The sequence below is a fragment of the Parasteatoda tepidariorum genome, chromosome 5, assembly GCF_982258835.1.
Source record: "Parasteatoda tepidariorum strain Cologne lab strain chromosome 5, Ptep-v5.0, whole genome shotgun sequence".
Lineage (NCBI taxonomy): Eukaryota > Metazoa > Arthropoda > Arachnida > Araneae > Theridiidae > Parasteatoda > Parasteatoda tepidariorum.
The window spans coordinates 54,247,019-54,259,273 of NC_141759.1; the positions used below are offsets into that span (position 1 = coordinate 54,247,019).

At 31.1% G+C, this 12,255-nt stretch overlaps 1 protein-coding gene across 1 annotated transcript in view; it reads left to right on the top strand.

The window, feature by feature from the left end:
- Positions 1–115: 115 nt before the first annotated feature.
- LOC107447933 (rho GTPase-activating protein 26) overlaps positions 116–12,255 on the top strand; it is a 217,277-nt gene continuing 205,137 nt past the window's right edge. The window contains exon 1 of the mRNA XM_087163953.1: positions 116–275. Within this exon, the coding sequence (XP_087020079.1) occupies positions 116–275 (160 nt within the window). The remainder of the gene's footprint in view (positions 276–12,255) is intronic.

The following is a 12,255-nucleotide window of genomic DNA, read 5'->3' on the forward strand; positions in this document are numbered from 1 at the left end:
TTATTATAGGTGGTCTAAGATTGCTTTGTGATTATTTCCATCTATGTTTACTTCGTAGGCTATTTAGATTTTGCAGAAGTATTTAAATCGCATGCCCAGCAGGGTCTTATAATACATGATCATGGGGCTCCTACCCCTGGAATTTACGGACTGCCTTACTAATAGTCCTTATTTTCGTGAAAATCTTCACGCCCATGAGAAAGAATTAGAAAGAACAAGTCAGTCTATTAAAGTATTGATTAAAGAAGTTAAGGATTTGCTCTCTGCCGCCAAACGTAAGTCTAAATTATGTTTGAAATTTAATAACTTTGTATGTTGCAATTAATTATGGGAATCTGTCGAGTTTGACAGGTAATGCAATATAGGTTTGTAGGTTGAAAAACTGTTTATTATTTTGATTAAGATAGTCAGTGAAGATTGATGCGGTATTATTATGATATTTTAAATATCGTTATTTATTAAAATTATTTATTTCCAGTTTTATAGTTAGCTAATTTTTTGTTCACAAATTAGTGGTGGATGTATTTATTACATGCCTAATATATTACGAAAAAAAAAAGGAAAATTAATAAATAAACTCACTAAATTTAATTGAAGCAATGTATTCAAATTTTTATTTCGTAACATGTTTTGTATAATGTTATTATTCAATTCATATTGAAATAGTATCGTATTTGCTAATTCGTAGCTTATACCGGCGAATTATAATTTATATTTCAATTGGTCAAGTTTTGCTCTGTTTTAGTTACTCCCTCCAATAATTAAGGAAGAAATTCTAATATTGATTTTGTACTAAAATAATTTTATGAATAAAAATTATTATATTTGGTAGCAGATCAAATTGCTGGTAGAGAAAAACAAAATTAATATTTGTATTCTACAATATGCTCCTATTAACATGCTTCCATATTGATAGTTAAATAATACAAAAACGTTTTAATAAGTAATAATGATTTAATAGTTCTTTATGTAATGTTTTTTTTAATTTTCTTTTTTTTTGAAAGTTAAATTATAATTTTTGTGAATTATTATATTTTACTTGTCTGTGCACATTTATTTGAATTTAATGTTAGTTAATTTTAGTTGATAATTGGGTGATATCTTATTTAGCCTACTTTTTAAAATTAATGATGTTTATGAATTACAAGGTATCTAGATATAATATCAATTGCAAGGAATTATTTACAAATTAAATATCAAAATAATTTAATTTTCAAATAAAATGAGAGTTTTTATGCTATTGTCAGAAATCAAGATATGTGTGCTAAAAACTTAGAATTTCTGAGTCTTAAAAAACTTCTATTTGTGAAATATGAGTTAAAAAAAATTTTTTTTTTAATAGTACATAGTTGTGAGAATTAAAATCATAATCTCCATAGAATATAATTCAATTACATTTATATCAATTGATTTCTACTAGTTGTATGGATTGATATTTATAATAATAATAATAATTTTTATCTTATTCAAAATTTTTTAAATAATAATAAATTTATTTCGTTATGAATTAATGTCTTATATTTAATTTACAAAATAGTAATTTATTTTAAATTTTTTTTTATTTTAATGATGACATTAAGATTTTTTAAGCATAGATTGCTGTGCATTTAAGACAAAGTATTAATATTTAACTTCCTTACTATAATTATTTGCAATTTTATTATTACTTTTCTGCTAACAAAAGAATTTTCCAATTGTTAATTAATGGGAATATATTACAGAAATTTTCTCCCATGTTATTTAGTAAAAATTCATTACTGAAATTTTCTCCTTTGCCATTCAAGAGGAAGGTATTACAGACATTTTCTCCCATGTTGTTTAATGGGAAGGTATTACAGAAATTTTCTCCCATGCAATTTATGGGAAGGCATAGAAATTCCACTCCCCTCATGTTATTCAATAGGAAGGTGGAGGGAAGGTATTACAAAAATCTCCCCATGTCATTTGATGGTTAAATTTTCATAGGTACTTGCCCAGAAGTAAATTGTAAAGTTGCTAACTGCATATAATGAAAAGTTTACTAAAGCGTGTAGGTTTAAATATGGGCAAACTTTATTTTTTGCAAGCTTCATTATCAATAATGTAAATAGTTGATAAGGATATTGTTTTTCAAGCAGTTTAACAAAATGGATTGGAGGAGATAAATTTTTTATTTCACTTTATTTAAAATTTTTTTTTTTGTATTTTTCGGGGTAATCAGTTTGCATTTGTTCCATTATAATTTTATAAATGAAACTTTTACAATTTAATGCTACTATCAATTAAAAGTGACAGATTAAAAGTTCTTAATCTTTTTTAAATTTTTTTTAAAGTTAAAATGGTGTACAAGCAGCAACAATTTAAAAAAAAAAAATTTAAACTTTGCTAATTGTAGTTAAAAATTAATATAATTTTTGTGAGTTATCAAACTAATGACTTTATATTTTTGTGGGTCATGGTTCATGTGATAATGAGTATGAATTTTCGATATGCAAATAATGTATTAAATCAAAACTAAGATTTTGCAAACTAATGCATCTAAATTTTTGACTGCTTGTTCTTTTTTCAATGACTCAAGAATTTTGCTTTTTATTTTCCAAAAATAGAAATCTTTCTGCGGGTACTGATTAAAATTGCTATTCTTTATAGTCTTGTTTTTTTTTTTTCATCATTTAAGTAGATGAAATTCTTATTTTTCCGATATTATCTTAAAATTATTTTAATGATGAGTTATTCATCCAATTGACCATAGATTAAAATTAGATCAACACATTTCATTGATTAAATCAATAATTTTATTTTCTTAAAGCTATTATTTTTGTGGTTTTTAAGGACATAGATTTAAAAAAAAAAAAAAATCATGATCAAATTTGGCTCTGCTTATTATTTATTCATTTTTGCCACATTTTATAAATTTAGTGCAAAAGAAGTAAAATAATCTATCAGTTATCATTCACCTCGCGTTACCACTCAATAGATTCATTTATTAATATACAAGATAACAATAATTGGAGTACCTGCAAAAAGAGTTCTATTTTCGGAAAATAAAAAGCAGAACTCTTCTAAATGTAGACGCTCGATAATACCACGTTGTAAATCGAATTTTTTTTTTTTGCAATTCCCTAATCGCGTTACAGAAAGGAATGGATTCTTTCTATTCAGTCACGACCATCCAGCTATTGATAAATCAATAAATTTCGTATTAAGTCTTTGCACGTTTGTCGTAAAAGCCCCCCTCTATTTTTTGTTGAATGAAATCTCTTCTAGTTGGGTAAAAGACGCCTTTTCTTCAAAGGTATGGAATCTCACGCGATTTCTTACGTCTTTCCCGAGGCATATTTGTACTGCTGTTTTTCTGTTGACAGTTTTTTTTTCTGAGTCTAATGAGCTCTCTTTTTCTTTTCATTCACTGTTACTATTTTGGGTTAATTTTGGCAGTATCAACAATTGCAACGAAAAGTTTTGTTGTTACTACTTAACAAAACTCGGATCTCGCACCATATCAGTGTATGCTATTGCTTTTTATGTATTTTTTCTTTTTATATATATTTTCTTTTTTTTTAATATATTTTTTCTTTTTATATATTTTCTGCGCTATTCTAATCGGGTCTGTTCCCCTCTTTACTACTGGTTCTACGATTGTGAGATGCTCTAGTAATCTCACTCCTTTAAGAAAAAATAAAAAAAATTATTTTGTCTCTTTATTCTCTTGTTTTTACTTTAAACATCTGTCCCGTAGGTCAGCGTTCCCCAACCTTTTTATCACCGCGGACCGGACAACGTTTGATAATTTAACCTCGGCCCGCTTGGGGTGGGATGTTGATTTTTTATATTTCAGATTATTTCGATTTATTAATTTTAATTTAATTGCATTTAAACATGTCTTCAAAATAAAATACAGTTACCCCAAAAAATAAATGTAAAGGGATTTAACATTTTAGCTTACTAGAACGTTAATCAATGAGAACCCTGAACTTGTTTCTTTGCAATGAGACGGTTCCATCTAGGGGTTTGGAGACAATGACACCCGAAGTGTGTAGCTTATGTCCAGTTTAATTCCGTTGCTTTGTTTTGGTTGCTGTTACTTTTCTTCATTAGTTCCAATGTAAATTTCGCACCGCGCTTTCATGATTTATTTATGATATTTAAAGTTATGATGATTGATTTTTTTTTATTAAAACTAATTGAAGGAGAAAATAGTTGCGGTGGCTTTCTTTTTTTTTTTTTGACTTTTTAAAACAATAAAAAATTTATGTCACGACCTTCGGGGGCCCCTTTTTTTAAAATAAATTTTTTTTTAATGGAGCACATATATTTTTAATTTGGGGTATAAACCTAGGAATTTAAATTCAGTTTCAATGAAATGGGCGGCCCGGAACCAATTGATCCACGGACCGGTACCGGTCCCCGGACCGGGGGTTGGGGAACACTGCCGTAGGTGACTGATCGTAAAGACGCGGTTCCCAGTAGAACACTGAAGTCAAGCATCGCTGACTGCGGTCAGTAAGCGGGTGGGTGATCTCTTTTGATCAGCCTGCGTAGTGACCGGTTCGGATCAGCCGACCGGACTGTGCAGGAGTCAGAGAACTGGCCTTGCATCAGAAAGGTTCTCGGTTCGAGTCCCGGACAAGGCATGGATGTTCTTTAATTCTATGTACTATCTGTCCTTACTGTGGGAGCAACGTTGGCCCTACTAATATATTGTCCCTGAAAGAGTGTCCAACAAATTTACCCTAGTACGCTTGGATTGACGAATGTCAACCAAGGTGGGCATTGGAAAAAAATGTCTTCGGATCATCTTCAGAGATGTTTCCCAGACCGTCGGCATTTAGTTTTTGTACCATTATATTCTACAATACAAAAAAATCTCTAGGGTAGCAAAGAAAATAATCTAATTAAAAGTGTTTTATCTCATTTTGAATTTAGATTTCAAATAGGTTTTTAAGAGAGTCAAATCGACCCAAGAGTAGGCAGTCTAAAAGTTTATCCTTTTTCTAATGTGAACTCAATTCAAGCTCAAATTCCTAATGTGCGCTTGAATAATACAACAGAGGATAGATCAAGTCGTAAAAATCGTTCGAAATCAGATAAAACAGATATCAAATAAATTATGAAAAAGAATTTTATGTTTGATTTTTCTTTGTCCGAATTCGAGTTCATTTCGTGACACAAATAATATATTATTATTACCTATTATGTAACTTTAAGGGAATGTCAAAATTTCACGGTTAAAATTTAGTAGCTGTCGTACCGATCGTTGCTCTCATGGCGGAATGTTACTAAGAGAATTGCGCCAAGTCACTCTTTGAAGAACACTCAAGAATTGCCTGAAACTTTTCCTGGAATCTAAGGAAAAGAATAGTTGAAATAAAATAAATTGTAAGCCCTTAGCTTGATTATTATTAGATGAAACACCCCTTAGTTTTGATAATGAATTTTTCTTGACATTCTGTAAGTCCGTTAAGGCTAAAAAATTGAAAAATACGATTAAAATTTTAAAAAGATTTCTCCTTGCTTCAAATTTTTTTTTTAAAAAGCTGTAGCAGAAAAAATTGGAAGTTAATATTATTTTATGAAAATATTTGCTTTAGAAAGGTTTTTATATGCTTGTGTTTAAGTCATGGGTTAAATAATTTTACAAAGCTCCCTATTCCTATTAATAAGCAACTAAATTTTTCGAATTATGAAGGTGTTATGTTATGAGGTGAAATGCTAGGTATTATGTTAAATATTAAGTTCTTAAGATCTGTAAAAGTTATAATCTGAATAATACAACGAAACGAAATTTTTAATTGTAAAGTAAAATGTATTTCCATCATACAAAGGTAAAATTGAAATGAATGTCAGCTGAGAAATTCTCTAATTCCCCCCCCCCCCTCCCTGGAATGAAGAATGAAAAGTATATAATGAATTTGTATTTGTAGTGACTAACTTTGATTGTGATTTTGTAAACTACACTGGTTATCATAAATTAAGGAAAATTCACAAAAATCGCGATAACTCAAGAAATTACACATGGAATTTTATGAAACTTACCCACAATATACAACACATAGTAAGGTATTAAACAACATAAAAAGAAATTATCAGACATTAATAGTAGTATAGAAATTAGCACATGTATAAAATAAACAAATTGGAAGTATCGGTTTGCAATAGAAAAAGTACCTTTAATATGGAATATGATTGCCTCTAGAAGCAATACAGCACAAACAGCGATGTGTGATGCTTTCAATTATGCGGTCTATCAGTTCAATAGGAAGTGAGAGCCATTGCTCTTGTAAAGCAGTTGCAAGCGTGGCAAGGGTCTGAGGGGGCGGATTGATGGCAGATACACGCCTCCCTAGAGCATCCCAAACGTGCTCGATAGGATTCAAGTCCGGGGATCGAGCTGGCCACTCCATGCGAGTAATTGTTTCCTGTTGAAGATAATCATCAACAATGCGAGCTCTGTGTGGTCTTGCATTATCGTCCTGTAACAGGAAGCAATCACCAATTGCCCCGGCATATGGGCGCACATAAGCATCAAGGATGTTGTCTCGATAAACCTGAGCATTCACGGTTCCCCTTGGAAAGACATGGAGGTATGTGCGCCCTCCTAAGGATATGCCTCCCCAAACACAGACACTGCCTCTTCCGTATGCATCTCTTTCACGGATGTTTGATGGATGATAACGGGTCCCAGGTTCTCTCCATATCAAATAACGTCTACTGTCACTTTCTAGACTAAACCTGGACTCATCCGTAAAGAGAACAGGCCTCCATTGATCTGACGTCCAGTGGACATGTTGTCGGGCCCACTGCAAACGGTCTCTCCTATGGCGTGATGTGAGCGGCACGCAAATGGCTGGTCGTCTCGCATACAGACCACCTTCGTGGAGCCTTCTGCGCACAGTTGACGTTGACACCAACCTTCCGGTGGCTGCAGCAAGAGAGGATCTAAGATGTGTCGGAGTAGCGGTTCTATTCCTGCGTGCACTTAATGTCAAATATCGGTCATCGGCACTGGTCGTAACAGTTGGCCGTCCTTGACTGAACCTCCTAGATGCCGAATCTGTGGTTTGAAATTGCCTCCAAAGTCTATGAACCACAGATGGACTCACATTTAGCCATCTGGCCACTTCTGATTGACTCTGCCCTGCCTCTAGTCTCCCGATGGCTCTCCATCGTAGTTCTTCAGGCAAATGATGCCTAGAGGTCATTATTACGAATTGGCTATCTCAGATTTTCAATGTCGCAATCACAGTAAAATTTGTGTGCTTTCTCTCAAACTTGGACTTTTATGCTCCAGGCAGATGACGTAAGCCGAGTGCAGCGCCACTAATTTGCATATTGCAATTTTACTCAGCTACTCTTAGTGGACAACATATGCAAATTTTGCACGGTTTGGCTTACTTTTGAAAGAGTTATCGCTATTTTTGTGATTTTTCCTTAATTTATGATAACCAGTGTATTTCATCTTATCTATTCATAGCTTATTGTATTCATAAACCCTTTTTAAAAAAGTAATTATTTAAAAAATATCCGTCGTTTTCTTTTTTTTTAATTGACCCACTTTTCCAAAGATGTGCAAAATAAATTTAGTTTCACATAAATAGTTCGTTCAAATAACGGAATGGAAATCCAAAATGGGGAATTTTCTAATTTACTTTCCACGTAATGATCGATGAAAAATATATAATAAATCTGTATTTAATGTGATAACTAACCTTAATTGTAATTTTGTAATCTATTACATCTTATATATTTGTATGTTATTGTCATGGAGTTACATGCTTATTGTGGGCTTAATATTCATAAACCCTTTTAAAAAAGCAATTGTTTAAAAATACCCGTCTCTTACTTTTTTTAATTGACACATTTTTCCAAAGACACGCGTGAGATAAATTTAGTTCCAAATAAATAGTCCGTTCAAATTGCGCAATGAAAACTCCAATCTCGAAAATTTTTTCTTCAATTTGTTTAACTTCTATGATGGTTGTTGCAAGGAATAGCAAAAAGATATTCCGTAAAAAAAAAAAGTATCCTAACCAAATAAGTGGACAGTTCTTTCCCATATCCCCAGTTCTCGTAATTACTTTACCACTAACCTCTCCACTTATCCTTCTAATCCGAATTTTATTAAAAAAAAATATATTCTAAGAAAAACTCTTCTTTTACAAGAGCTCGGGGGTACTTTTAGTTTAATCTTCCGAAAATTCTCCAAACTTAGTAATGGGGGTGTTCCAAGTTGATGCTTTCAAAGTCCCTGGAGTATTTCTACTCCAAAAGAGAAAAGAATCGTCTGCATGCTTAGAAAGTTCGATCGATTTTACTCTTTTCTAAACCCCAAGAAGGACCTACACTTCTCTTTTTCGTTGTTTGTAAAAGTCTTATGAAATTTCTTTGCAAGAGTTGGCGATGTCTTGTATATGGTTCATGAATTTCGTAGTTGTGCCCGGCATGTTTTAAACATTAACTTCCCCTTCTTTTGGGAAGTATTTTTTCTTTCTCTTCTTTATTTGACTTTTAGGGTAAGGGTTGTTTATCCGGAGAACTTTTCCGGATTTTAAAATTCATTTTGATTTCTTTACTTGGTCATTGATACTCTGATCATGTAGTCATTGGGAATGCGATACTGGTGGTAAAATTCATTTGCGAAAATGAGTTTGCTGGCGAGAGATTTAACGCCTTATGTTTTATTAATATCCATGTTTCATTTTCAGTACGTGTTTATATTTTTATAGTTATGATTTAAGGGAGTTTTTCGCAGCTTTTTCACTAAGGAAAATAAAAAAAAAGTCGCTCTTAGAGTGTCTTTAGTTCGAAGTAAAGCTTTTAATTTTGTACTATTTTACTCAGGAGAATTAATTGGACTTTAGAATGAACCGATCTTTAAAAAAAAAAAATATTAAACCTTTTTAAAAAAATCCTCGTTTTGACGAGATTTTTTTTACTTCAGCTTAAATCATCAAAACCGATGAATAACTCTCAGTTTTTTCATATTTTTTTTAATGATGTTTGGTGTAACATTTAAAGATTGAAAAATCAGATCATATTGACATTAGGTGCTGAATAGAGAGAAACGAATTTTAAACCAATCGGCTACATGAATATCTCTCGACGGTGATAAAAACCAGCGTATTGTTCGTTAAATTGTATTATTTAATGTGGCAACAGAGTACCTTGAAAAATCAGACGATTTTTTTTTGGTAACCAAATTTTTTAATTGTAGCATATTTTAAGAGTTTAAATCAGTTTTCATTTTATTACTTGATTTAAATTAGATTTTTTATTGCCTTAAGATATTTTTTCAAAGTGTGTACCACAAAAATGTAGTGATCATTGCAGTTAAATATTTTCTTATTTGATTAATTATTTGATTTTTTTATTTGATTTAATTATTTGATTTTTCTTATCTATTATAAAACAAATGAGGAAGCTTTGAAAGGAAGTAAAATAACGAATAAGTGCTGATTTTTTTTCGGTCTGCATCAAATTTATTCAACTAAGAATTTCATGTTTATTGTTAAAGGAAATTGATAGCGTATTTTTTGAAAATTTTCCACTTTCTATTTTAAATATGACGCTACCAATTACAACTTATTGCTATTTGAAAAATCATGTTAAACCCGATCTTTGTTTGCTCCATCACCTGAAAAACAAAAGCTTTCTCTGTCAAATACATGTGATGGAAAAAATAAAAATTTGAACTTAGAAATGTATTATAAGATATTTATTTTAGGTGCATTAATTTTTTTTAAACCTTAAAAATTATTGATGTGTATGAAATATAAATCAATATCTGAATTTTTTTTCGTTAATTTTCTCCAAATTTCTTAATGGATTTTAGTAATTTTAATATACAACACGTTAAATTTTTTTTAGATCAAATAGAGTTAAGGGATTCCAAATTCCAATAAAGTTTTATTTTCTAACAACTTTTATAGCTGACATTTACGTATTCTATTCAGAATGTTTTAAAAGTTGAATTTAAATTTATTTAATTGGGCTGTACATGGGTACAATAATTGTACTTTAAGAAAATATTCCCCAGTCTTCAATAATTATTTTTACATTATTTACTGAGATGTTATTTTTATTAATATTATGCTTAAAATAATGAGCAAATTTGTTTTAATGGAAGCAGCCATTTAAGAATGCCAATAAATAAAAAAAAAAATAATATTTTCCATTCAAAATGTAACGAACATTCAATGCATTACGTATTTTACTTTATTTATGAAACAAACATCCGATTGATTGGAAAATGTGATAAGTATTTCGCTCCTATTAAAATTGTAGATTATAATTTTCGTGCAAATGCTGTGAAGCAAAATTTTAGGCTGACTTCCACGTCTGAATCATTTAAAAATAATTTATTATGTCAGTCGTTATATTAACAATTGAAATTAGATTTTGTTGTCATTTTAATCTTAATTTTCTGCTTTTTGCAATTTTATTTATTGCAACAGCATTTATTATGTGTCATTGTTTAGGGAAAATTCTGTATTTAAAAGTAATAATTGTATTTGTTTAAATGTAGTCAAGGACATTTCTTCTACGTAATTTATTACCTTATTCTTCAAGAGGTCACAGGGCTTAAGGATTCTAAGATTTTGTCACATGACTGGGAAAAACTTTTCGGTTTCAATTCAACTTCTTTGCTGTGTGCAGTTCCTTTTCTTCGCTTTTTTATCGATTTAAGGGAGCGCAAAATTCTCTGTGGAATTGTTACCCCCACGAAAGTAACCAAAAAAAGAAGAGAAAAAAAGGAATCAATGGCAGAATTTTTTACTTCCCTTCCCATTTGTATGTTTGCTTTGGCGAGAACGAAGCAACTATAGCCAATATTGAAAGAAACATAATGAGTTGGTGGGAACTTTTCCATCCGTGGCTTTGAGAAAAGAGTGAAAAGTTCACAGTTAGTGAGAATTAAGTCGAGAATATTAATGTTAATTTATGTTGATGAAAAGATGTAAATAATGTATGCAAATGAATGAAAATGTTTGACTTCTTTTTCATTAAAATTAAAACCAAATGAATATTGACGATTGCGATATTGATATGTATAGCATAATGCATAGTGTTTCGCATCCCATTTATTAAATATACCTATATACTAGGATCTATTAAATATACCTATATACTAGGATCTATTAAATATACCTATATACTAGGACAGGGGTGGCGAACCTTTATACACCAACGTGCCATTTTTTCTAAAAATTTTTTGAAGTTATACTTCTTATGCGACTTCCAACAAGGTTGCGTTAAACGTTTAACGCTACATTTTTATTGGCCGGGAAATCATGTGGTAGGATCCAGTTTTCCCTCATTCATTCCAATATTGTTTTGGTTCTCACTAGCATAAAAGTCATAAGAGTATTGTTTTTCTATAAATATTTTTAGTTTGTTTTGATACACATATAATTTAATAGGGTAGTATTTTTTATTTTCAAATTTAGTGGATAACAATTGTAAAAAATGAGTGAAAACAATCCCACGGACAATGCGACGGATTTAAGGTTATGTCAAGGTACGTCTCTTGTGAATATCAATTGATTGTTAGGTTTTCTCTTCTGAAATTACATTATGACGCATTCACATACATTATCAATACAAATACATTTTCCAGGGCGAAACGATGAGGCAACCCCAAGCACTTCCACTGGTTCAAGAGGTCCACGAGGGAAAAATGCACAATGTTACCGTGATTACAGAGCACGGAAGCGAGCGGAGCAGGAAAAAGAGTCGTTGAATAGAACTAGTGATCCTTCTACGACTGCTGATTCTTCTACAATTAACGTCACAGGTTGCGAAGTTTAACTTCTTCCGCGCGGAGGGACTCCACGCACTATTATTTTTTTTTAATTAGGTCACAGACGTGCCGACAAATAGTTTTGACTTCGTGATTGGGTAAATAATAATACTATCAACTCAAAACTCTTTATTTACTACGAAAAAAAAAAGTATTTTGCAATGTCTCAGTTACCAGCGTAGTTCAACTTAAAGTAACATCAGTGTGACTTCTGTTGTTGCAGATTAGATGACAAGTAACTTATATTAGCAGGGGTCTGTCCAGACATTTTGTGAAAGGTCCGTTTTTCGTGAAATTGTGAAAAAATTACTCACATTCTTTCAACCAGGGTCCGCTTTTATGAATTTGTGCAAATAGGGTCCGCTATTGCAAAAAAAACTTTTTCAATGAGTTTTTAAATTGTAAAGACATACAAGATTATGCTCAACACTGTAAAATTATAATTAAAAAAATAAAATTTAAAAAAATAAACAACA